Raw genomic sequence first — 27,957 nt, forward strand, 5'->3', positions numbered from 1 at the left:
TGTACCTTCTGTGTGATTTGTCATGTTTCAAGAAGCATCTGTCCCCTGTGGATATATGCTCTTTAACTAGTACTCTGACCGCAGTTGTAGACGGCCTTGCCCCTCTCAAGACGACTTGGCGCATACTCATGACGGGGGTGGCGTCCGTGCTCTGATTTGGTTTTTTTAAAATTTTATTATTTATTTTTTATATTGGACCGGTCAGCCACCTTTGACACCATCAATCATGGAGTCCTGCTTAGCTGCCTGGCAGGGGCCGGCTTCTCTGACACTGTCTTGGATTGGTTTGCTTCTTTTCTCTCCGACAGTCATCAAATTCTATTAATCATCCCTTTTTTCTCTGTGGCTATGGCTATATCATGTGGGGCTCCTCAAGGACCCGCCGTCTCCCTGGTCATATTTAACATCTATGTTCAGCCTCTGACCAAACTGATATTCTCTCATGGCTTCCTCTGTTATTCCTACACTGACGACACGCAGATCTTGATTCATCTGGAACTTTCCAGCCCTGAGTCAACTGCCAGATTTCATGCCATGTTGCTGCACGGCTGGAAACTTCTCCTCGTGGCTGTCACATGTCCTCTGTAAACCCCATTGGCTGCCGGTGGCCAAACATATGTAATTCAAGGCATTTTGTCTGGTTCAGCAAGCTTTTTATGACCAGGTGGCGGAATATCTCGTGACAAAATTTCCGCCATACATCCCGAGTTGTGCTCTGCGGTCAGCAAACGCTTTGCTGACTGTTCCACCTGTCGGGTACAGCCGCATTGGTGGCCGCTCTTTGTCAGTGGCTGCGGCAGTTCATTGGAATTCTCTATCTCTTTCTCTCAGAGCTACCCCTATTCATCTGTTTTTTTCCATAAAGCTCTGAAAACATTCCTTTGCTAGGCTATTTCTGTCACTGCTCTGTGGGGAGCGCCAAGATGCCCTCGGGTGAATGTTGCATTTTACAGAATCCATTCCATTGCTTCACGGTAACAATCTGTCTTGGACATAAGCACACACAAGAAGGGATTGGACTTGGCAATCCCTAAGGTTTGCTAAAGACCCTGCTTCTAGCTCGGATCGCCAGTGAATGTAAGCCAATGCCATAGTATACTATAATCAATGTTAACTTTCATGCCAATAACAAAAGTAAATGTCTGGTCTTTGATAAAGGCCTCAAACCCATTTCCATCCAATTTTTGGTTACACCTAGGAGGTCCAGTTGTCTCACCTAGATTTCAACGGACCTTTTGGTGTTCCTGTCTATTTTCATATGAAATGTATTAATAATGATGTTGTTAAGTGTCCAGATTGGCCAGATTCGTTTTGATTTTTTTTTAACTGATTTTTTTATGACTAACTGCAATAAATACCTGGAACGCTAAATGTAGAAACCCGTGAAATCCACCTGTGTTCTGGCCAAGTCTCTGAAGGCCCTGCCATTTGTCGGAATCCTAAAATATCTACTTCTGCAGGCTAAGATAGCATGATGGAGATTACCTATCTAGGCTTCCAATAAGCATCTGTTTACATGCATTCGTGGCCATTTGTTCTCTCCTAACCTGGACCCAGGTATGATTTGTGTAGAGCAATGAAGGGACGAGGCCGGCATGCAGTCCCTGATCTTGTTGGATGAACCCTCAGCGCCTTGCAGTTTACCCCAACACATGGATTTTTAAAATTCACGTATGCACAGTGCAGGCACTGATTTCTTAAGTGCCAGTTTAACCTTTAGTTAGAAGCTTGTCCTCCAGTCTATGATCGATTGAGACATTTATTATTTTTATACTGCACCAACCGAAATGCAGAATTAATTGACAGCACCCTGGCATTAATTTATTTTCCTCTACCCAGGCTCGTACGCCTATAGGGCAATGTCCGAACCAGAAACGCAAAATGCTAGTTGTGGGCATTGGGCCTCTTGTTTGGTTACTCAACTGTGCGGCTCGTAGTTTTGACCATTGTCAACTTGAATCACATTTTGTCAAAAAACTCCCCCTTGGGTACTATTCAAACATTCTGTCTTTAAAGTAATGATTGCCATTTGCGACTGTGGGTACCCCAGACTATTTTATGCCCCAGTGCGACCTTGCCTCTTCCCATGCACCCCCTTACCCTAAACGATGATTTGCAGAAGGCTTCCCATCGGCACCCAACAGAGCCATCCGCCTCCATTTGCTGCCAGCGGGGAGAATCTGGTCCAGGGTCCAAGACAAAGACTTAGTAAAACGTTTGATGCGACTCTGATAATATCTTATGACCGACTCCTCTTCCTTTCATACCTTTACACTTTGCCCCCTTATTCATTCATAGAGGACCACCCAGTCCCCTTATGGTATTGTCCATCCAGGTCCCAGGAATCTGCCTGAATAATATTAAATGGGCTGCTTCTTGCTTTCTTGTTTTACTTTTGTGCTTTTTCAATTGGATTCATTTTATGTGCTGTTTGAAGGCACGGCATTTCCCATAATGGAAGTCCTTGTGCATTACTCTGCTGGAGACCCTTTTATGCTCATCCTTATCAGAGTGCACACAATGGGTTTTTTCATGGGACTAAAACTTCTAACGTTGGGTATTTTAATACTAAAAAAGACACGGTCACTAGTAGTCTGTTATCCTCTCCAGTTTTTGGTTGCATTAACAGACTTGATCCATCAGTGCTGGACACTAATGTATTACACACTGGCCAACCTGTAAAAAAACACACACTCAGACACACACACACACTCAGACACACACACACACTGACACACACACTCAGACACACACACTCAGACACACCCACACACACACCCCCCTCGGCGAGATAATACGTTTTGTTCCTTGTGATAACACTTGACATCTTTCATATCCCCCAGAACCCTTTACTCAGCCTTGCTAGTCCCGCTTTCTTCCCGCCACCTCCTGAGTGCATGGTTTTCACTGCACCCTTTACCAGAAGTTAAACTAAGGGATTCAGAATGTGCCTCATGGTATGCAGAGCCTTGGAGCATGAAGAAAGGGGGTTATGTTGTGTGGCTGCCTTGAGGGGTCTGGATGGTGGGAGACGGTAAATATACAGAGTGCTGTTGAGGGTGTCGCAGGAGACCAGGGTGCTGGGTGTGTCGCATAATCATTCACTTGTCCATGGCTTGTCGTTTTTCAGTACCTTTTTAATATTTTCTACTCCTTTATTTGGATACCTCACAATACATAGGCTAAGAATCTGGTGTACCTGCAAAAAGGTCTTCATTTCTATAAATACCTTTAATCACTAAACCGGTTTGGATAGAAATGTACAGAGGAGCGTAAAGCGTTAATGGTGTTAAGCAGAGCAAGGGTCATGATGCAGTTGGATGGGTCTTGATGTGGGCATGCATTTCCCTGGAAGTGTGCAGGTTTTGTCTTGGCTGTGAGAGTAATAACTCTGTCGTGGTCGATGGGGAGTGTCCCATCTGGTGGAATGTTAGGGGGTGGGAAAGCAGAGGGATGGGCTTGTCTGGTGTTATGCATGGAAACCGTCCTTTAAGGAGTTGCATACTGAACTGGATGGGTGTGTGGATGGTGGTTTGGATACTCCCTTGACAATGTTGAAGCGTTTCTATGTATTCTTGGCAGTGGATTGGAGTTCTTGTAGTTAGTTGGTGGCTTTGGCATTGTGTATGCTTGGTTATATGTTGCGGTAGTGTTTGAGGCGTGTCCTGGTATCGGGTCATTGGTTCTTTTGCCATGCGCTTAATAGGTTTCTGGCTTCCTGCTTGAGTGACGAGGAGGGATTTGTTGAACTATAGTTTATGGTGGCGTTGTAGGTTTATTCTGATTGGAAGGGGCTGTCTGGTTGATTGCTGGGGTGTTGATGGTGTTATGTATATTGATGAGAATGGAGGGATGTATCAAGCAGGGGAGAAGGGTGTGGAATGAGTGGTGCTAAGGCACTGTAATGATTGATCATGGTTGGGGGCAAGGGGATGTGTGGCAGGGGTATTTTGTGTTGCAGAATGAACGTGAAGTGGGGTGCAGTGTGTTTGATCACGACCCCCCAGATTCGTTTTTTCCATAGATCTGCATTTTTTTGGGGATAAATAAATTCAGAAAGGTGACTATGTTGGCCACTATGTTAGTGAGGTGGGTGAGGTCTTATGGGGCAAGCGGAGTGAGGTTACCTTTGAGTATGGTATTATTTGGATGGGAGCTACCAGGGGTAAAGTTGTCAAGTTAGATGTTGGCACAGGGGGAGCTTTGAATGGTAGCAGTGAAGTGGCCCCAGTCAATATGGAGGATGGAATGGTGTGGTGGGGGGCATTAATTAATGTGGATAAATGTGGGTTTTCTATGTGATGGAAGGGGGGGGGGGCAAGTGAGAGGCCTTCAAAGAAAGTGTATGGGGCTGTGTGGGATTGCTGAGTGAGTTTGTGCAAACACCGCCACCTAGTTTTTGTGGGCTGTCCTTCTGGTGGGTCAGCATGTGTGGAGGGAGCACACCGGGTATAATAGGTGTGTGATTGATTTTAAGCTACGTCTCGGTAAGAAAAGGACTGTTTGGGAGTGTGTGCATTGACTTCATGGGTCAGAGTTGTGGAGAAAGCAACTGCCTGTTTTTAGTTTCAGTGGAGTGTTGTGTAGTTGTTTAATTAGACATTTTGTGGCCTTTGTAGTGGTCATATGTATGGCACCCAGTGACGGCAGCAGGGGAGAGAAGGGTTAAAACAGATATTGGCATCAACCCTTAGCTGGGCGAATTGGCTCCTTAAGGAATGTACTTTAGATTTCCAAAATAACTCCAGCAGGTAACTCTCATGTAAATGAGTAATAACCAGGCGGTCCCCTGTACAGTCTCTGCAGCAGCAGTATTACTGCAAGCAGGCAAGGAGCTGCAGGGAAGGTGGTGAGGGGGTTTCCAAGCTCTAAAATGGTGCCCTGCGAGGGAGGGGGTTAAGATCTGCCCCCTACCTGTGTAGGAGCCAATGAAAGAATTAGGTTGGATACAGCCCAGGTGCAGATTTTCAAAGGCTTTCTGGCGCTTGTGTTTTTGGAGACGAGGCGAGGCAGGGGGACTTCCAAGTTACAAAATGTTACTTCTAAGGATGGGGAAGGTGTGGGGGGTGAGGGGGAAGGTGTGGGAGGTGAGGGTAAAATCTCCCTCTACCTGTCAAGGAGACAAAGCATCATTAAGGGTTGCCAGGCATATCCCCTCTTCTGATGTGCATGCAAGGTTCTCTCATGGTGTGATTAGTTGTTGCCTCGGTAACTTGGTACTAGGAAAGTGTGGCGGGTTTTGTGGGTCATAGAATGGAATAGTAGGATTCTTGTTTAGTGACGGTGTTAGCTTTGCTGCTCTGTTTTGAAGTAGTCGGTGGGTTTCTCTGCAGATGTCATGTGAACACTTACAATGGTATGAAGGCCCTGACAAAGTCCTTTTTTTAGCAGTAAGAATCGGTCTTTAAAAAGTTTAACATGTCTCTAAAACCATATTCTATTCCTCTGTTTTTATTACTATCAGTAGGTTGTGTCGATACATTCACTCTCTCAGTCCTAGCTTGTAACATCAGGCTTTCAGAACAAGTGAATGTTCCCCTAGACGCATTATTTTAACATTTTGAGAAATGCATGTATTCTTCCCTCTAAAGCTGCAACAAAATGATCCATCTCCCGAATGCCTTCTAATGTCCTCCGTTAATGAAAACCAAACACTAAAAGAACCCCTGTAAGGGATGTTTCAGTGTTTGCATGGGAACAAAGATGGCATGCCAAAGGTGGCATGGGCAACATAAAACCATAGTAGTTAAAAAAAAGCAATGCTAGGTCCATCCGTGAATGTTATGTAGATGTTTGTGTATGTGACATGAATTGTGATCATTTCTGCTTATAGATATGAGGCTGATCAACTACAAGGCCTGAGAAACAATGTGCGCATGGAGCTTCAGGAGCTGGAGCTGCAGCTGGAGGAGCGCTTGCTGTTTCTAGAGGAGCAGCTTAGAACTTTACAAATGTCTTCACCCTACAGATTTCAGCCTGTGATGGTAAGCGGAAAACACAAGGCATCTATGCTTCAGCATTTGTGTTGCTGTAGAGTGTATTCTGTCCCGTGGCATGCCCCAGAGTGTTATGGATTCCTGGTGCCAAGATTAATTCTTTATTTAGAGCATTCCTGGGACTTCGGGGCATCACAGGGCGTTCCTCCACTGGTCCCCTCCCTTCTCCCCCACTACATGAGAACGCGCCTATATGCTTTTTGGCACAACGAGAATAAATGGTTCTATGGGGAGGCAGGGGTATTTGTATTTATTTTATTTGTATAGCGCAGACCAGGCCCGGAGGCTACCGGGCGCATTCCTTAAGGCAATGGTTACATAAGTTGCATACAGTGATAATATATCAAACAATAAATATGGCATAGAAATAGACATAGGTAGGTAGTACAACGATACATGGTTTGTCAAGTAGTACATCCCTACATAGGTTATTGCAACACGTTTTCAGAATGTAGCTTAGGCATTGGAAGAGGCAAGCCAACGTTTGGCTCTATGTTTGAAAAGGTTGAGGGAGGGGAGGTTTCTGATAGTCAAGGGGGACAGCATTCCACAGTTTGGCTGCCAGGACTGGGAAGCTAGAACCACCAGCTGTTTGGAGCTTGTATCTAGGTATCCGTAGGCTCTGGTTGAGGGTAGATCTGGGTGTATTGGTTTCTGGGGCTTATTAATCTATTTAAATTCACATTCTGTATGTACATAGTCACATGCTATGTATATTCTGCGATCTCGTGGTAGTTGCTTAGTACTACAAGGCCCTGTCATACTACCCTGTCATACTACCCTGTGCCGCATCTGCAGCTATCCAGTGCACCGCAATGCCTATACCCTTGCTTGACAGCATAGACTATCCTTGAAGCAGACTCCCAGCCAACCTAGGAAAAGGTCATATTGACAATGTGCAACATTAATAGCTAGCTATGTTCCTTGTTTCAATCCCCTGGTGCCACCTCTACCAACGGAGAAAACACAATTAAGTCATGTCGCGAGTGAAACAGATTCACATGGGTTGACAGCCAAAGAGTGTGTTATTGATGCTTAACGAGAGACCACACCGAAGATCAGTGTGCTACACAACCCTCAATGATGAAAACACAACCTCCAACCAAACCAGGTGCTAAAAAGTTGGTGCCAAAAAAAAAAAAAACACAAACTTGATGCAGACCATCCCATACCTCGGGAGGATAGCTCAAGTGCAGTGTGCTCGCCTTGGAAGCGAGACGACACGGAGCAACACAGGTTCGATCTCCGGGTCCGCGCTTAGAAACCTCTGGGTATTAAACGCGTTATGAATAAGCTATGATTCATTTGGATCTTAAGAAAGAGTCAAACAAAGCAGGCAACTGGGTGAAATGTAACCTGATCCTTACTGTCTCGGGAGGATAGCTCAGGGGCAACATGCTCGGGTTGGAATCAAGACGACACAGAGCACCACAGGTTCGATCTACGGGTCCGCGCTTAGAAACCATCGGGTATTAAGCGTGTTATAAATAACCTATTGTATATCATATACCAGAAACGTCAATGCCAAAACAGTGCTCTGATAAGTCAAGCCCCGAGCAGCCACCTAGCAGCGACATACAAAAGCTGCCCACTATAGAAACTGCAGACACAGGGCTCAGAACCATACATTTCTTAACCAGTCTTGACTGGCCAAGAGGGTGTTCATAACCTTTGTCACAAGAGTGCCAACTTGGCCCGAAACATTTCCACCAAACAATTGCAATTGACCCCCTATTTGTGATAGCATGGTAGAGTTTTTCCCTTTCTATCTGGTTGACACCCTGTTCCTGCCCCCCACTTCCCCCCGGGCCTCCCTATAAATGATAGTAGCTTAGAAATGACATCTCCCACAGAGAATCGGTGCACATTGTCCTGCTCTCCAGTTTGCTGAAAGTCTGCTCCAAGGATAGTCCATGCCATCAAGCAAGGGCATAGACCTTGCGGTGCACTGGATAGCTGCAGATGTAGCATAGGTTTAGCCCAAGGTATTACCATCCAAATGAACCCTGAAGAGCGGCATTTCATGGAAGATGCACTGGAGGAGATGGCATCTCCCCTCTCACCCTGTATATCTCTTATGCCTTCAATGTAATGCTGCTTAAAGGATCCGATGGATGGGCCAGTCGCACACAAACCTGTAAACATGCAGTTTGAAATAAAATGCAGCAAATGGCGTAGCACTGCATTCTCGTACAAGGCCCTCTTGGAATAGTCGCAAGTTCTAATCGCTATGGAACTGCTAACTTGGATAAGGAGGGTTTCACGTGGCCAATAGAATGGGGGCTTGCACCGCCTAGAACGTTTCGGATCTCCAAGGCAACCAACATTATGCAGGGCCTGCTCAAAGACCTTGCCCAAATGGGCTTTGGTAGATGATCAAGAAGGCCAGCTTGCATCCAGTGCAGTAATCATGGGAACCTTAGATGGTTCAGAGACACTAGTCCACTTGCACGTGTTCTCGTGCTCCAGTGTTATTCCTGGCGCTGGGACACTGGGATCAGACCAGTGACTCAGGCTACCTTAACCAGTACGCCTCTCGAGGTGGAACACCGCTCTGATATAGAAGTGGAGGATACACTCGAAAGCAGAAAGATAACATGCACTCATAGCGTTATGACAATTCTCTGGACATGGAGACCCACAAAGGGGATCTCCACTTCCAGGAGGTGTTAAAGAACATCAGTTCCAAGATCTGTAACAGTCCTATATGTTAAGGTATCCCGGAGAAAGCCCTAATGTTGCCAGCTGCGGCAAACCTTTCCAGGACACTACAAGCGAGACCGACGCACCTCACAAAGGCTCTAGATGCTCCAGACCCGACTCTTTAAGGGGTGCAGCAGCACATCAAGTGCCCTTCTTTTTCTTGGATCTTGAGTAGTTATCATTTAAGCCCCCCATCTTCCAGTGCAAGTGAACAGGACGGACCTTGATGCCCTCTAGTTGCAGGGTAGATGTGCCAGCAAGGGTCTCTCCTACAGCATTCTACAACTCCTCGTGGCATCCACAAAGCACTTCCGAACACTGATCAGCGAGACACAGTAACCATCCAGGCACACAGAGAAGTCCTCCTTCTGCAAGGCGCTAGGAATGACATGGTCAGGCATATTTGCATACCCTTTCCCTCAGCACTGCTATTGCATCGGGTGCTGTGGAAACTGTTACAGGAACTCCTGATGCTTACACTGATCGCGCAAAAATGGGCAAGACCAGTGTGCCATCGCCACCTCCAAGACCTAATGGTGGATGCGCCAATCTTGCTTCAGCCACGCCACAATCTGTTCAGCAACAGCAACATTAGATACAACATCAACATCCTCGAACTATGAACTTGGCAGCTTCCTTCCTAAAGTCATAGTTTGCTCCCATACTGCTGCCACCCGGATGCACGGCCATCCGTTTAGGAGGCACGCACACACATTTTACTTTAGCAAGTGCAAATATTTTTATTTAGTGCACAAATAATTCCATTAAGCCAGTAGATTGTCTACTGATGTGTTTGTGTGCTTTACTTTGCATGTTCGATTCAGACTAGTATTTAATACTCTAAAGGTACACGTTGGGGTGCGATCTGCTCTGCTTACACCATCTCCCAACATGGTGGAAGATTCTGGGTTGTAAAAGCCTTCATGGGAGGGGTTAAACTGATCCACCCACCGGTTGCCAAACCAGCTGCTAGTTTGTATCTGAAATAGTCCTTTGCCGATGAGTTCTTCCAATGTTTGAACCCGGTTCTGCATTTCTCGCTCAAGCGCTTAACCTGCAAGGCCTTTTTATAGTGGTATTGTCAATAAGATGAGTGGTAGCAATCTTTCTCAATTACAGTTCGCTGGATTTCATTTCAGGGCCCCAGGAACAAACAAAGGATTTCTGTCTAAATTATTGGTTTCTCGCAGTACCTTCCTAGCTGCTAAATGATGTGAAACATTGCAAACGCACTAGAACTCCATGAACCTGTCTTAAACCTTTGTTCCAAGTCAGTTTAAGTGATAGAAATACAGTGACACAATTTGTAGTGCGTCTCTCTTGATCCATATATTTTACGGCTTGGAAGCTGCTTAGATTCACGTGCTTTGGGAAGCCTGCCATCTAGTGGTTGGCTCGGAGTATAAAAAAAAAAGTTTCGCAATCAAAAAGGGGCGTTTCTGTCACACTATCCCTGTCCTGTAGGTACCCATGTTCTCTAGCATGGGGTCTGGCATGGATTCACATGCTCATGAATATACCCCGTCATGCCGGGAATCCCCGGTAAAAGAAAAATAATCAGTTTCACTTACAAACTATCTTTATCCTATAAACCAGTCACTGAGCTATGGGTCATACTGCCCCCAGCCAATGACTGCCGTCTCCCTAAACCCATCCTCTGGCAGCCATCTTCAGATTTTTACCGCACATTCAAGTGTTAATAGTCCTTGTGTTTTGCTCAGAGCTTTTGTACGTTTTTGCGCTTTTAAAAAAAAATAGTTTCTATTTTTGTCAAAAAGAGCCTGTGTGCTCTTTCGTTCCTTTGTAGGCGTCTTTCAATGCCCCTCAAGGGCAAGAATCATTGCGAGTTTCATCGAAGATTCCAGAAGGCCATCTGACCTACACCGGACCATGTCGAAGGAGAAGGAGGGAGGCTCCCTCTTCAAGCTCTGCTCCAGCTGCAGATTGAGTAAAGTGTTTGTGGAGGACAAACACTTCCAGTGCCACTGTCTCCATCCGGACCACAGGGAAGCGGATTGTGAAATCTGCCTTGGGTTCTCCAAGCACACTTTCAAGTATCGTCATAGTAGGTTGGCGGCGTGGCTCGACGGTAAGGCCTCTACCCCGTGTGGCAAGTAGGGGCATGCCTCACCCAGGACTGGCCGGTCCGAGGAGCAGGCTTCTAAGTCCTTGGACGGCGCTTCATCCATGGGGGCCCAAGACTAGGCCAATCGCTGCAAGTCCGTTTCTGTTGGGGGTCACCGCGCAAGCGGGTCCCTCGACGGACAGGGCGCATTCATCTTTGCCAACTGACTCCATCACCAGTCATTGCTCCAGCTCCTCCCCGAAGAGGAAATCGGCTAACCCTGGGAAGTTGCGGGAGAAGCCGGAAAAGACCAATGCGCAGGGAAAGGTGTCTGAACGGCCACTGAAGGCCCAGGTGGTTCAGAAGAAGTCATCCTTGATGATCGAGCTGGTTGCGGCCACCCTCTCGAAGGCCAAGGGGCTGATCCAGTCCAGGGGACCCTTGCAGCGCCGCCCAGAGTGGACAACCCCGAGGCGGGAGGCCTCGGCTAAGCCAGTGGAGAAAACGCCAGAGAAGAGGATGCCATCCCTAAACCTGAGACCAACCCCTCAGGATGCAAAAAAGTGAGTGGAGGCGGGGGGGGGGGGCAGGGGAGGCCTCAACTGTGCTCCAGGGTGCAGATATTTCATCTTCGGATGAGGAGGATCTGGTGCCGGTTCACATGGTCCCAGAGGATGTGGGGAACAAAGAATACGGCGGGAAATAAAAGGGGATGATGATGTGGGCGCTGGGCCCAGCAAGCCTAATGCCCCCCGACACCTCCCAGGGATGTGTCGCTGGACATCCTTTCAACTCTCCACACCCTGGTTTCGGAGATCCAGAATAGGATGCTGACGGCACCAGGCCCGCCCCCACCAGCGAAGAAGAGAAGGCACCCTACGCCACCTCCTCAATCGCCGCACATGCCTTCCCCCGGTAGGGATACAGGGACAGACACAGTGACTACGGACGACGATGGCAGTGTTTCTCCGCCGCCAAGGGCTTCTTCCCCGGACGAAGTGGGGTCATTCCACACCATGGTCGCCCGAGCGTCGGAGCTCTTCCAGCTGACGCCAGAAGAGACCAAGAAGGAAGGTTTCCTTTACCAACGATGTGAGGCCAAAGGGAAGACCATTCTGGCGGTACCTCTTCTGGACGACATTTGGGATGAGGGCCTGGCGCTGATGAGAAACCCAGCCTCAGCCCCGATGAAGAGGCTTTGGCTGGAGAAGAAGTACCGGGTGCTGAAGTCCGCACCCAGGTGCCTACAGTCGCAGCCCTCCCCGGACTTGGTGGTTTTGACGGAAGCAAGGAAGAAGTCTTCTAATCCCTCATCTTCAGCCTCTGTTTGCCCAGACGTCGAGGGGAAGAAGTTGGACACCACAGGTAGGAAAGTGATCTACTCCGCAGAGGCGACCATCAAGGCAATGAATGCACTTGCGATCCTGGCCAGATACGACATGGAGCTGTGGTATAAGATGGCCCAGCAGCTGGAATTTCTACCTGATGACGGCGGGTTGAGGTGCTTGAGATCCTCTGAGAGCGAGGTTGCATCGGACCATGCCATCACTGTGGCCCTGGACATCGGACACAGGGTTCTGACAGATGGGTAACAGTGTCTGCCACCGTTGTCGTGGCTGGTTGAAGGCCATCAGCTTCCATCAAGAGGTCCAGACAAGAGTGCTGGACATGTCCTTTGGGGACAACCTTTTTGGGAAAGCCATCAACAATCGTTGCAGGCCATTAAGACGGAGAAGGCCCATGCCCTGGACACTCTTCAGCAGCATCGTCCCTCCTTTTGTGCCTCTGGCGGAAAAACGGGCGCATCATCGAAAGGGGTTCGGCGGAGGTCCCGCCTCATACCATCAACCCTCCAGGTCCACGACCAAGAGGCCTACAAGGGTCGCTCCAAGGCTTTCAGGGGAGGTGGCCAACGTCGTCGCTGCCAAGGTGGCATGCAGCCCCCAAAGCAGGATTGAACAGACTAGGACGTCGGGCCCCCACCCATGCACCCCCGGTGCGAGGCCGGCTGGCGGGCTTAGTCAGAGTGGGAAAAGATCTCCACCGACCGATTGGTGCTGGATGCTCTCGGCCACGGACACATTTTAGAGTTTCAGCAGAAGTGTCCGCAAATACCACCTGTGGCCCAGCAGGAGCAGCATACCCCTCAGCTCCTGCAGGATGTACGGCCATGCTAAAAAAAAAAGAGGGTAATAGAGCTGGTTCCAAAGCGACTCCGGGGCTCAGTCTACTCCAGATACTACTTGGTACAGACGACTGGAGGCTGGAGGCCCATTCTATACCTGAAGCGCCAAAAATTCTGGATGGTCACATTGCAGCACATGCTCGGCCAAATGGAGAAAGGAGACTTCTTGTTGTCACTGGATCTGCAGGATGCATACTTCCACATCCTCATTCACGAGAAGCATCGGATGTTGCTGTGCTTCGTGGTACAGGGAAGGCACTACCAGTTCAAGGCCCTTCCCTTCGAACTGAAGTTGGTGCCCAGGATGTTCACGAAGTGCTTGGCACCAGTGGCGACCCATCTGCATCTACAAGGGATACATGTGTACCCGTACCTCAATGACTGGCTCATCCACGGCAAGTCCAGGGAAGTAGTCGTCGAACACACAGAGGACCGTCCGGCTGCTGACGGATCTGGGGTTCTGTCAACTATCCAAAATCCTGCTTGATACCATCGCAGAACACTCTATTCATGACGGCCAGGCTCATCACGGTCTCCTGCCTGATGGCCCCCTCGGAAGAGAGGATAGTGGCCATGCTGGGCAAGGTGCAACGGCTGTTGGCACTGAAGACTTCCACAGTGCGGACCATCAAGTCGTTGTGCATTTATCTGATCCGACTCTGCAGGTTGCGGATGCAACCCCTTGAGGAATTCCTGGACTCCCCGTGGATCCAGGTGTTGGGAAGCTTCGCAGAAGAGATTGCTCTCGCTGAGTTCCGTCAAGCGATAAGGTGGTGGGGTGTGTGCTACAACATCACCAGGGGCATGGATTTCCAGAGCCCCCCATACAAGGAGACAGTCACCATGAATGCTTCCTTGGAGGGCTGGGAAGCCCACAACGGAAATCTCCACGCCAGAGGCCTGTGGCTTCCCGGAGGAGAGCGATCTCCACATCAATGTCCTGGAGCTGCGGGCAGTGTTCTGGGCCCTCAAGTTGTTCTTTCTGTCCCTCAAGGGCAAGGTGGTGAGGGTCTTCACGGACAATACCACCACAATGTTCTACATAGGAAGCAAGGGGGTACCAGATCCCGGCACCCAAGAGATGTTCATTCCTTTTCACCTGGCAGGAGTCAAGAACACAATCGCCGACTCACTCAGCAGGGAGCTGCGCTCTTGCCACGAGTGGGAACTTCGACAGAATCAAGTGGACAACCTCTTCCTCAAACGGAGCAGACCCCAGATCGAACTGGTTGCTGCAGCAACAAATTCCAAATGCCGGAGAATCTCAAGCAGGTTCCACCAGCCGAGGAACATGGGGGATGCATTTTCCTTCCCGTGGGAAGGCCTGTTCCTGTACGCATTCCCCCGCCCTTGTTTCTTGCTGCGAGGCCTCAATCAACTCAAAAGGTGCTGTCATTGGGCGAGCAACCCCCTTATGTGCATGCTGAACGATGTGCTCTCCTTCTCGGCACAATTTGCGCACTCCGGCATACAGGGGGACACATGGCACACCTATCTGGCAGCCATGGGGGTCAACAGACATCCGGAGAAGGAGGTCTTCTCTTCCAACCTGATGGTAAGACATTTGACGGGCCTGTCCAGGGTTTACCCGCCCATCAAGAAGCCACATCCCATGTGGGACCTCAATGTGGTGTTGGGCGCCTTGGCGAACAAACCCTTCGAGCCAATGGCGTCCGGGGACATCAGGCTGGTCACCATTAAAACGGCTTTGTTAGTGGGCCTTACCTCTGCTTGCAGAGTCAGCGAGTGTAACGCTCACCTGATTCCCACGGAGGCGCTGGTCTAGGCAGGAAGGTGTCTGTGACTCGAAAGGTGATGTGCAGGACTCGGTTGGCTTCTGGGGCTGAGCCTCTTCGCACTGTGTGTCGAACTCGAAGGGTGAGAATTCTGCAGGTGAGAGAATATGGGGGTTAATGATCTGGGCAGTTGAGTGTCTCTCTCTCTCTCTCTCTCTCTCTCTCTCTCTATTCCCAGCTTCCCCGTAGAATCCCCCAGGTCAACGTGCTCACCTTAGATAGGTGAATGCTGGGCTCTCCATCTGCGTCTGGTGCAGGGTGCCGTTGCCAGTTCCTTCACTGGGTAAAACGTAGGCCTCTTAACATCAGAGGATCGCTACCGCCGTTAACTGCACGAGCGGTGAGTTTCCGGACACCTTTTGTCCTTAAAGTCTTTAGGTGCGAGGGCACTTTTATGTAGATCAGGGTTTGGTATAATGCTTTCTCCTATTTGTTTTGCAGGGCTCTGGAGACAGAAGATGGTGTGAAGGGAGCCGAAGCTGGAGCCAGAGCCTTGGAATGTGAATGAAGCGCTTGGATTGCGTGAGTAAATGCAAGCGCTCTAACTGTTTCTTTTCTCTTGCAGCTGCGGGTTCGTGCTGAAGAGATGCTGGAAAACGCCGGAGTATTTGCAGGCGTTCTACTGTGGCGAGTGCGATGGGCGTAAGTAAATACCTGTCTAATGTCTCTCCTTTTGTCTTTCAGGTCCGGATTGCCGCGTTGGAGACCCAGAGTGCCGGTAAGAAATAACTATGCCTTTGTTTTCACAGGCGGAGATGCAGCGTGATGAAATGATCGCTGCCGATGGATCAGGTGAGTAATGCGCTTCGTATGAAGGTTGCCGTGCTAACCTGTAGTTTCTTATTTTGCAGGTGCTGCTGAAGACTGGATGCGGGGATGGTAAGTATTGTTCTTGCAGGTGCTGCTGAAGACTGGATGCAGGAATGGTAAGTATTGTTCTTGCAGGTTCAGGCCCGGATAGAAGAAAAGCTGGAACAGACTCGGTGAGCATTCTGCTGCAAATGCAGAATAACGCGAAGCACGTTTCATCAATCGGGTGTGGTTTAAATAGCCTTGGAGTGCTGAGGCGTCTTCCTCCACGGCCCCGCCTAGGTAAGAAAAGAGTTCCTGTTCCAGAAGAGTGCCAGTGTTGTATCCAGGGAGTGGAGCTTGCCCCACCCAGGTAAGAAAGTAGTTCCGGCTTACTGAGGATTCCTATGCAGCTGGTAGGTAAGCAGCATGGTCTGCTGCAGGTAAGTCCACCCAAGCATCTTCATATAGATTATGAGCCCGGCGCTTCCAGTGCCGGGACCGATGGCATTGATGAGCCTGGCGCCACCAGCGCCAGGACAAGGTCCAAAAGGTCCCAGTGGGGACCGGCTGGTGCCTAGGATTAAGGGTAGGGGCCTGCTTCCAAGGATGTTGGGCTGGTCCTGACTCCTTGGAAGCAGTGATCATGACAGCGAGATCCAGGCTCTGTTGGCCTCAGAACCCTATACCACTTTTCACAGGGATAAGGTGATCTTGTGGACACCCTGCGTTCCTACTTAAGGTACCCTCTGCTTTCCATCTAAACAAGGAAATGGTTTTACCAATGTTTTTTGCTGACCCCTAAGGACAAGGCTCAGAGAGTCTTGCACTTTCTGGATGTCAGAAGATCTCTGAAATTCTATCTGGACAAGACCAAGGGTTTCCGCAAGTCTGACGCTCTTTCACTTTTGGGGGATCCAGGCCTAGGCATAAGGCATCCAAGGCCTCTATTGCACAGTGGATGGTTTCAGTCATTGAGGAGGCCTATGAGGGGCAGCATAAGCTGCTGCCGACAAACATGCACACCCATGCTGTCAGAGCCAAGGCCACGGCCATTGCATTCCAACGGCAGGTTCCGTGGCAGGTCATCAGCAGGGCGGCCACCTGGGCAAGCCCTTCGGCTTTCTGTAAGCATTAATGCTTGGATGCCGGCTCTAATCTGACCCGACCTTCGGACAGGCGGTTCTAAGGAAGCTGTTTGCTTAGGGAGGTGCTCCTCTCCACCCTGGGGCTACATTCAGTTGTAATCGCCCATGCAGTATGGAGGAAAGAGAATGGGACGTTTATAGTAATAGTTAGTCACCATAGTGACTAACGTACTCTTAGTCCATAGTCCCCTTTCCTCCATATGTCTCGCCATCCTCCCCCTAATAATACTGGTGTCATTAGGCAATGGTAAATATTGTTGACTCGCCAATGGGGACTGAGTGGAGTCAGGGGAGCGCCTCTAAATTTAATGGGGAAGAAGGATTTTTCTGGTGAAAAAGGTTCCGTTTCCCGTCCCTAGGAAGAGAAGTCCATGCAGTATGGAGGAAAGGGGACTATGGACTAAGAGTACATTAGTCACTACGGTGAGTAACTATTAACTTCACTGTCCTGTATCACAGCCTACATCTATCCCTTACACTACAACTAAAGAATAATCCAACAGAGAAAGTTCCTTCTCCAGGAGAATGACTCCCTTCTTCTGGTGTTTGAAACGTTCTTTCTCATGTCTTTCAGCTCGATATATATGTTGGCACTCTGTCTCAGTACTGGCAAAGTCCCACATCCTTCTCTGGTGGTCAACGGGCTTATCTTGACCACTCCGATGAGGTAGTTCTCCTCGGATTCCCAGTTCACTTCTGTTGGGATCACAGACAGTTCTCTGTTGGTCTTTGAGCTGAGTGTTGCTGCTGTGACGTGGAAGCTCTCCTTGGATGGTCGATTTGCAATTGCTAGGGTCCCCGACCCGTGTCTCTTCCACCCTTGTCCCCTCCGGGTGTCTCGTACATACTGCTATCTTCTTTGGTACTTCGGTACACCACATGGACTTCTGGGATTGGGGTCTGTCTCTGATTCTTCGGGCTTCTCTCATCTGCTTCATCTGCACTGTGGTGGCTGCACATGCTGCTGTTCTGCTCGGCTCTCCTCTACTGATTTGTGCTTGCGTCTGCTCCAGGTATACCCACGGAGAACTTCCTCAGCACTTTGCTGCCATCCTCCGCTCTTCTGCGTCTCTGATCTGCTTACAGGGTTTGTAGCTCCTGCTGATTTTCACACCTGTTGCCTCTCCTGTCTCAGGTTGACCAGTTTGTAAGTCCATCAATGTTCCCAGTACCGCCCTAGCAAATTGTCAAAATTCTTTGTTTCTTTTGACAACTTGATCTTCATGCCTTCGCTGGGCCACCATGTACCAGTAATGGCGCAGTCAGTGATCTTCATGTCTTCTGTGCTCAGCGTTGTCGTAGTAGGTTCCCTACCTGATTTTTTTATTTTTATTTTTATGACGCATGAAACCCCCCGTAGTGGGATTATTGGGTAGCAGCCGCACCTCCCTAACCTCATGGAAAAGGGCTACCTCTTAAAGAGAAGTGACGATACCTGGCAAATCGTCACAGTACTCGCAATAGTGGTGACATAGCTGTGCTGCCAAAACCGTGTTCCTTCGACTGACAATGGGGAGTGCAGCACTATGCTAGGAAAACACCTGGACCATAAATCTTCGTTGATTAGCTGGCGTCGAGCAAAAATCAAGCCTCGTTACAACCAATCCAATCAATTTCTCTGAGGCATTCTGGATGCAAACGGGTACAATAGTTTATGCCACTCCAGAAAAAAAGCACAAGCGTAATCTGCTTTTTTACGATTTATTAACAGTTTGAAAGGTTGTGACTTAGAGTGATGATGGCATCATCATGCATATTAATCATTCTTCTCATGCCTTTACATGCACACATTACAACAATGGCTTGCAAGCCAGTGTTCCAAAGCAGTTTGCAAATGGGGCAATCTTGTGGTGTCGGAAAGGATGGTTAATGCATTGGTGTTGAACAGAAACAAACCGGTTAAAGGACAAACTTTTTGTCAAGCCACCAGTGCAAGGTCTCATTATTACAGATGCATTGCAAGCCAGTTGGGGGTGCATTATCAAGAGCTCAAAGTACAGGGCAAACTGACAGGGCAGCAAGCTTCACAACACACGTGTGCTGGAACTGCTAGGAATTAAGATGGTCCTGTGCTTCTTCCAAAACGAGAGCATGCTTATCGACTGTTGAGAGAGTTTTTCTGAAGTCCAACTGAGGGCTTAGTAAAACAATTCAACTGAGGCAGTAAAAGACTCCACTCTTAGTATAAAGCTGTACCACCTGCGTAAATGGTAGCGCAGACAGAGCAGCCAGGCGTATTTTAGGAGGGAGAGAGGGCTGTAGAAACACTACAAATGAAATTGTAATACAAATGATCCAAAGAAACACTGAAACACATTGTCTTGTAAACATAGGATTTATTTAAAGACGGGTAGGCCCAGATAAATCTAGGGGTAAGTAAGCACGAACACCTTATATGAAATCACAATATAAAAACACACTATATACTTGAAGGTACACAAACCCAAGTATATACCTTATTTGAAATACCGAACAGTAGTTCTAGGGAAGTCCAAACCTTTTCATACACATTCAGTATAGGTCATACCTATTCTTGGGGAGTAAAAACCAATGGTTACTTTCACAATTACATTCAGTAATGAAAGGGCAGTAGGCACTTCCAGTTATACACTGACTCTTAGTACAAATCACGTAATCAGTCAACTGGAAAATATACTTTTGGTGAATGGTGGAACACTTATTCCAGGTGCAGTAAAAACCTATAACTACTTTTGTGGTAATGCACAGTTATACTAGGCGAGTAAAACCTAAGGATTTAATATACAATTACAGGTGCCTTTGAGATCAGTGAACCACAGATATAGATAAGCAATAACTCTATTTTTGGGAAGGCACACAGCTAACTCAAGGTAAGTAAAACCCACATACTGTGTTTAACCTCACAATGAAGGGGAAAGTAAAACCCAATGTTACACTTTACTGAATGACAGTTATTCTAGGTAGGCAACAACCTAATGCAGACTTATTCTGAACAGGCTAGCAGCAAGTCAAGGGAAGCAAGACCTAGTTGGGAAACGCTGATACAATTATCCTCAAAGGACTAATCTGGTGCTACCAACAGTTGGAGGACACTCATACAATTACCCTGCAGAAATAATCTGGTGAAACCAACACTTTACTTTTGGGAAGAGGCACAACTTAATCACAGCAGAGTAAAATACCTGCACATCTACTTGCTATTAGAATGGCAAAATAGTTTCTAAGGAAGAAAAGATGTTACCCATACCTTTGAGAATAGTGCATCACACATTCAAGATAAGTAAGAACGTTCGTAACTGTTCACTCTTAGATTTACAGTTACCAACCAACTCTTTACAAGTAAGTAACTTTTAAACACTTATTTCCTTTTCTAGGCGAAAGTCCCAATCCCTTGAAAGTCTTTCCCTTATTCTTGGAGCATGAGTGTTCTCAGTGGCAGAAGGGCGGTCACTAGGATCCAGTGACCAACAGGCAGTGTCAGGGTAGGTTCTTAAGTAGCAAAAGTCAGAGTTCTGTAGGAAAACTGGGCAAACGGGTGAGTACTTTACTTTAGAGTTAGAAGAGGGTCCAGGGGCTTCACAGAAACAACCTAGCAGAATTCTAGCAGTGGGTCTGTGTGCACTGGATGAGAGGCGTCCCCATCACAGAAAACAACCCACAGCTACACAGAAATCCTAACAGGATTAAGGTAAGTACATACCCAAGACAACACAGTAGCTCTGCATTGAAGATTTTTGCAGCTTGAGGACTTCAGGGTATGCAGCCAAATACCCGTCCGTGGATTCCTTGTCGTGGTGACTGAAAACAAGAGCTCAGAAGGAACTTTGCAGCAGGGATCGATGAAGGCTCTAGGCAAGGTTTCCCTTGCGGCTGAATGTGGTTCTGCGTATTTGGCGCCTTTTCAAGGAGCACAGAAGACCGAAAATTGCAGTTGAATTCTCGTCGTTACAAAGGTCCAACACTCTGTTGAGGGGACTGTTCGGACTCGACTCATGTCTATGGCGATCCACCAGGATCCCCACGAAGTTTCAGTGAGATTCAGAAGACCGTGCACTGCACGATGGCTTGAGGTTCCAGGGTGTTGGTGTATTGCAGCAACGCATGGTTGCAGCAACACGTGGGATGGCTCAAAATGCAAGTCTTTTTGATTCTAGTGGGTGTCATCAGGCTCTTGGTCAGGGTTGTCATTTTTGGAGTCCCCAGGTCGATTGGAAGTAAGGGCTACAGCAGGCTGCGGTTACACAGCAGGCTCTCCGGTTGCTGGAAATTGTTTCTGCCATTTTTCCTTCGTCATCCACTTTGGTTTAAGTTCCAGTGGTCTACTTTTCGTCAGCTTCCAGGTTTACAGTATTTATCGGGAATTACAACAAAACCTCTGCATTCTCCCTGCATTTTACAAGAAGGGGCGGTCTGGTCGTCCAGTCAGGACAGCCAGCCCCCCACTGGGATTTGTCTCCATGCAAGGCGTAAGACAAAGGGCTGGGGAGTTTTGGACTCCTCCCTCGCTTCCTGCCCTCAGACTGGAGCCTGGGTGCGGAGCCCAGGGGCCTCCCACCGTAGATAGAAATCGCACAAAGGACTTTCCCTCCCTGGATGTCCGGGGAAGGAACAAGAAACGACAAACACAAAAATGGCAAAAAAAAGTCTGGGGCCATTTTGGTAATATGAGCACCCTTGGGTGCCTTTACTGCAGCTGTGAACACAGCCTGCGGTAAAGGTGCACCAAATTAATACCCAGTATCACTGTCGCCAGCCATTGAAGGTAAGCTTGTGTCATGATGCCTACCCCCCAGGCATCCGGACCAAGCCCATCAGCCCCGGGAGCAGGCATCTAGACATTTAGTAAAACCTCAGCAGCCCCGGCTAGGGGCTATCTGGGTTCAGTCCTGGCGCCTTAGGCGCCAGGCTCATAGTCATTACTTACCTCAGGCAGACCATGCTGCAAATGTCTCCAATCCAACATTAAGCCTGAAAGGGACTATTTTTCTACAGGGACTATTTTTTACTCGGGTGTGGTTCTAGGGGCTTCTTACCTGGGACTACTTTTGAGGCTATTTAAACCACGCCTACCAGCAACACACGCTTAGTGTTATTCTGCATCCAGCAGCGTAATGCTCACCGTGCCTGCAGCCTGCATCCAGTCTTCTGCCACGCCCGCCTCAAATCCAGAGCTCCTAAAACAAAGAGGAAAGAAAGGGACAAGGTTACAAAACGAACTTATTTCTATTCCACACCTGATTCCGGAACCATCTCGTCTCCGGACCTTTAAAGAACATCATTTCTGCACGCGCCGCACCTCCAGCTGCAGCGCCGCGCCATACTCAACAGTCTTCACAGCATCCTTCGGGTCAGCGCTGCCTCCATCATTTCTTCGCCGAGGTGAGCCGAGGGAACCAACAAATATAATTCTTACCACCATAGACTTACCTGATTTACCACCGGAGGCATCCTTTTGTGACTCTCCGTATTTTCATGTGCCGCATCTGTAAAGAGAGACAAAACAACACGTTTTCCACGTGCAACATTTACCGGACAGCGCCGGGTAATACAGACTCTTACCTGAGCGCTACCAGCTGCCACAAGAGCATCTTTTCACGAGCCAGCTGCAAGACAAGAAAGGAAGCGGGGACACAAGAGTGGACATCGGACATATTGAACTCTATGAACTTAATACTTACTGGTCCTCACCAGAAACCTCAGAGTCAATCCTCTCCGGAACTCTCCAGAGCCTTCAAACCAGTGAAGTATCTGGGATCGACGCGCCCCTGCAAATCCACGCAGGATGGAGAGCTCATCTTTCAAGAATATAAGGAGAATATTTCTACGGGTTAAGCAGAAAAGATTAGGAGGGCAGATCCAGTCAGTCATCGCTGCACTACGCATCATGTGGGTGGAGACGCAGCTGTCCGGGTCCGACCGCCCCTGTGGGAGCCAGGTGAGCGTAACAGAACGCGATGCCTATCTACAAATCCCCACCCGGGCGTTATGGAAACCTCAGAAACCGACCAACTAGCCCTATTGTTAGGGGAACTTGGGGCAGAAGTGCACTCCGCGCGCCAAGAGAGTAATGCCCTCAGGAGAGAACTGATTGTGTCAAAGGAGCGCACTGATGATCTTGCTAGACAATTACTGCAAAACCAAGCTGGGCAAACACCATTACATGGATTCGGGGGGAATCCAACTCCTGTTTCATCAAGCAATCCTGTACAAGTGGTTCTACCAGGGAGCATTCCTTTAGCTCCACCCGAACGTTTTGCTGGGGACCGAAAAAAGTTTGCCGTGTTTATGAACCAATGCCGCTTGCACTTTTTATGCAGACCTGGAGCTTTTCCGAACGACCAAACCAAAGTAGCCTTTGTACTATCATATCTTAGTGGCAGCGCAGCGGATTGGTCAATTCCATTAGTTAACCAGGATGACCCTCTTCTTTGGGATTTTCAAGGTTTTCAATTGAGCATGGAAAGATTATTTGCCAGACATTCACAGGGACAGGCCCGGGATAACAAACTTTTATCATTACGACAAGGTAACCAGGATCTACTAACCTATATCGCCACTTTCAATAGGTTAGTGGTGGAAACCGGATGGCCAGAGGTAAAACCAATTACATTATTTCATCGTGGACTTCGGGGTGAACTCAAAGACGTTTTGGCCCAAGTTGTGAACCAACCTCAGGATTGTGCAGAATATATAGACTTAGTGGTCCTGTTAGACCACCGACTTCAGAATACAAAGGCTGATCGAGCTAAGTTCAAGAATCGGGTATTGGTTAAACCCAATGTTACCCTCAAAGGAACAGATGTATCAGAACTGATGCAGATCGGGGGGGGGGTGTCAAGGGACCCTCAACTCAAAAGGAAAGAGAAAGAAGACAGCAGATGCAATTGTGTCTATACTGTGGGGCCTCAGGACATTTTCTACGGGATTGCCCTATAAAAACATCTAAAAGAGTAGTCCGAGTTGCTGATAAAAATCAAACAGAGCATGATTTGGGAAACGACCACGCCTGACGAGCATAGAGGTCCCCTTGCCGAGCTTGAAGAAGGATGCTCGGAACTTGCACTTCATAATACCAATGGTCCTTATAGATCCAAGGCAGCCATCACGTATGCACGCAGTGAGGGCATACATTGATAGCGGGGCCATAGGAAACTATGTGGACCACGAGTTGGCTTCTAGGATGAATCTATCTCTCTGCAAAAAGACCACTTCGGATGTCATCACCACAGTCGATGGAATTGAAATTGCCTCTGGGCCTGTAACTCATTCCACCGCAGAGATGACACTATTGGGTCAGGATGGGCATCGAGAGACTATTGTGTTTGATTTAATCAAAGCCCCGCAGTTCCAAATAATACTGGGGATACCTTGGTTGGAAACACATAATCCTTGTATTGATTGGCGAGAGAAGAGAATAACCTTCCCGGATTGTGCACATACTTGTTACCCGAAAAAACACTTGAACCAAGGCCTGGCCACAGTCGCTACTCAGTCGTGCAGTTACCTCAGGAATATCAAGAATTCCAGGATGTTTTCCAAAAGGAACAGGCAAACACCCTACCACCTCACAGATCATACGATTGTCAAATCGATCTCATATCCGGTGCACAACCTCCATGTAGTAGGATCTATGCCCTTACGGAACCCGAAAACCTTCACCTATGACAAAATTTGGACCAATACCTTGCTAATGGCTTCATTCGTCCATCCAAGTCCCCTGCATCATCAGCTTTGTTCTTCGTGCCTAAAAAGGAAGGTGACCTCAGAACGTGCATAGACTACCGTGCATTAAATCAGATCATGGTTAAGAACCGATACCCATTGCCTCTGATCCCCGAATTACTAGACCAAGTAAAGGACGCTTGCATCTACACTAAATTAGATCTCCGAGGGGCATATCATCTGGTACGTGTAAAGAAATGCGACGAATGGAAGACTGCTTTTCGCACGAAGTACGGGTTATTCAAATACCAGGTGATGCCCTTTGGGTTGTGCAATGCACCAGCAGCCTTCCAGTATTTTATGAACGATGTCCTTCGTGAACTCATTGACGTTTGTGTTGTTGTATACATAGACGATATTCTAGTGTACTCCTCTTCAGAATCAGACCATGTGAAGCACGTTCGTGCAGTCATTGACAAAATACGCCAGCACAAGTTATATGCAAAATTGGAAAAATGCGTTTTTTATGCTACGGAAGTTGAATTCCTTGGATTTATCCTGACTCCAAAAGGAGTCCGAATGGACTCTCGAAAGGTGGATGCAATCCTCAAGTGGCCATCACCCAGTTCAGTTAAAGGGGTACAAAGCATGCTCGGATTTGCTAATTTCTACCGCAGATTCATTCCGGATTTCTCACATGTTGTACACCCTATCACAGCACTTTTGCGAAAAAACAAACGCTTCTTGTGGACCGAAGAAGCTGAAAGCGAAATTCACGTCTGCACCTGTCTTAAAGCATCCACGGAGCTGTCCTGTCCCAGAAGGATCCTGAAACCGGTCAACTTCACCCAGTAGCATTTTGGTCCAGAAAGTTCTCGGCACCCGAATTAAACTATGCGGTTACCGATAAAGAATTATTAGCCATCAAATCCGCCTTCAAGGCTTGGCGGCATTATCTTCTCGGTGCCCAGGCATACCATTATGGTAATCACCGATCACCGGAACTTGCAGTATTTAAAAACAGCCAAGGCCCAATTGTCGTGCCAACTTCGATGGGCATTGTTCTTTGCCGAGTTCGATTTCGTGATCACTTATCGACCAGGTTGTAAAAATGGCAAGGCAGATGCCTTATCCCGAATAGGGATGGGAGAAGCATATGCGAACCCGGAACCGGTGCCTATAATTTCAGAACAAAGAATTCTTGGCATAACCACTCTACAGACACTAGAGGATATTCAAGTAAAGATCCAACAACTCTTCGATCCAACAGCCCTGCAGGACTGGATGAAGAAAGGCTCGGACTACTCAGTCATCAATGACCTACCTTATTATCAAGGGTGACTACCACACAAGGAACTACAAGAACTAGTCATCTCCAATTATCATGACACCCTGATGGAAGGACACCCAGGTATCGCAAAAACTGAAGTTACATTTAAGAGACAATTCTGGTGGCCCACCTGGCGAAAAGACGTAAAGTCATTTGTAATGTCTTGTGGCATTTGCGCCCAAAACAAAAGTCAGAAGAAAAAACCAGCTGGTCTCTTACAACCTTTGGATATGCCACCTACACCATGGCACACCTTATCGTTAGACTTTATTACAGATCTACCTCCATGTAATGGATTTAACACCATTCTAGTTATTGTGGATCTTTTTTCCAAGAAGGCCCACTTTATTCCTCTAAAGAGATTACCTTCTACTTCAATTCTGGCCAAGGAGTTCCTCAAACATTGTTCGAATACACGCATTTCCTTCCGTATTGGTCTCTGACCGAGGTAGTCAATTCATTTCCCATTTTTGGAAGAAATGTTGTCAACTGGCGCAAATCGACGTGAGGTTATCAACCAGTCACCATCCCCAGACCGATGGTCAGACGGAGAGGACCAACCAGACCCTTGAACAGTACCTACGTTTCATGCTACACCAGACCGAAAGTAATTGGAAAGATATTTTATGGATTTCCGAGTATGCATACAATAACTCTGTACATTCAGGAACCGGACAAAGCCCCTTTTATACCATATATGGACATCACCCTCGAACCTCAGAACTAGATTCGCCTCAGCATTTAGAAATGCCTGCAGTTAGTCATTTGAATTCTACTATTACACACGCCTTTAAAGAGGCAACAGAACACTTGAAACAAGTAAAAGAGAAATATAAGAAAAATGCTGATCAACATAGAAGTGAAACTCCACAATACCAGATTGGGGATCAAGTTTGGCTGGCTACAAAACACATACCTCTGAAGGGAACTCGGACTTTTAACCCTAGATATTTGGGACCTTACACTATTAAGGCCATTATCAACCTGGTAGCCGTCAAATTGGAATTACCCTCTAATGTGCGCATTCATCCTGTCTTTCATGTTTCACTTTTAAAACCAGTTCAACCAGGAACAAGATTAACCAAACCACCTGACCACATCTCGATAGATGGAGAACCTGAATTCGAGGTAAAAAATATCCTGGACTCCAAGATGGTTAAATCAAAACTTTTTTATTTAATCGATTGGAAGGGCTACGGACCACAAGAAAGGTCATGGAACCTAGTGACCACGTCCATGCACCTCGGTTGGTGAGTTGGTGAAAAGATTCCATCGGAACTTCCCAGACAAACCAGGGCCCCGGGGAAGAACAACTTTAGGAGGGGCCTTTGGGGGGGGGGGGGCGGGGAATTGCTGTCATGCCTACCCCCAGGCATCTGGACCAAGCCCATCAGCCCCGGGAGCAGGCATCTAGACATTTAGTAAAACCTCAGCAGCCCCGGCTAGGGGCTATCTGGGTTCAGTCCTGGCACTTTAGGCGCCAGGCTCATAGTAGAAATCGGTCCTCATGCCTAAGGCGCCAGGCTCATAGTCATTACTTACCTCAGGCAGACCATGCTGCAAATGACTCCAATCCAACATGAATCCTGAAAGGGACTATTTTTCTACAGGGACTATTTTTTACTTGGGCGTGGTTCTAGGGACTTCTTACCTGGGACTACTTTTGAGGCTATTTAAACCACGCCCGACCAGCAACACACGCTTCGCGTTATACTGCATCCAGCAGCGTAACGCTCACCGTGCCTGCAGCCTGCATCCAATCTTCTGCCACGCCCGCCTCGAATCCGGAGCTCCTAAAACAAAGAGGAAAGAAAGGGACAAGGTTACAAAACGAACTTATTCCTATTCCACACCTGATTCTGGATCCATCTCGTCTCCGGACCTGTAAAGAACATCATTTCTGCACGCGCCGCACCGCGCCATACTCACCAGTCTTCACAGCATCCTTCGGGTCAGCGCTACCTCCATCATTTCTTCGCCGAACTTGGGCACCTAGGAGACAAAAGAAAACCACAAGGTGAGCCGAGGGAACCAACAAATATAATTCTTACCACCATAGACTTACCTGATTTACCACCGGAGGCATCCTTTTGTGACTCTCCATATTTTCACGTGCCGCATCTGTAACGAGAGACAAAACACGTTTTCCACGTGCAACATTTACCGGACAGCACCGGGTAATACAGACTCTTACTGAGCGCCACCAGCTGCCACAAGAGCATCTTTTCATGATTCAGCTGCAAGACCAGAAAGGAAGGGGGGGAAACAAGAGTGGACATCGGACATATTGAACTCTGTGAACTT

General features: G+C 47.9%; 1 protein-coding gene across 1 annotated transcript in view; it reads left to right on the top strand.

Moving 5' to 3' along the window:
- ITPRID2 (ITPR interacting domain containing 2) overlaps window positions 1-27,957 on the top strand; it is a 289,925-nt gene that overhangs the window by 202,554 nt on the left and 59,414 nt on the right. Inside the window, exon 14 of the mRNA XM_069616077.1 lies at window positions 5,834-5,984. Coding sequence (XP_069472178.1) covers window positions 5,834-5,984 — 151 coding nt within the window. The remainder of the gene's footprint in view (window positions 1-5,833; window positions 5,985-27,957) is intronic.

The sequence above is a fragment of the Ambystoma mexicanum genome, chromosome 9 (genome assembly GCF_040938575.1).
Source record: "Ambystoma mexicanum isolate Mex_15411 chromosome 9, UKY_AmexF1_1, whole genome shotgun sequence".
NCBI classification, from domain to species: domain Eukaryota; kingdom Metazoa; phylum Chordata; class Amphibia; order Caudata; family Ambystomatidae; genus Ambystoma; species Ambystoma mexicanum.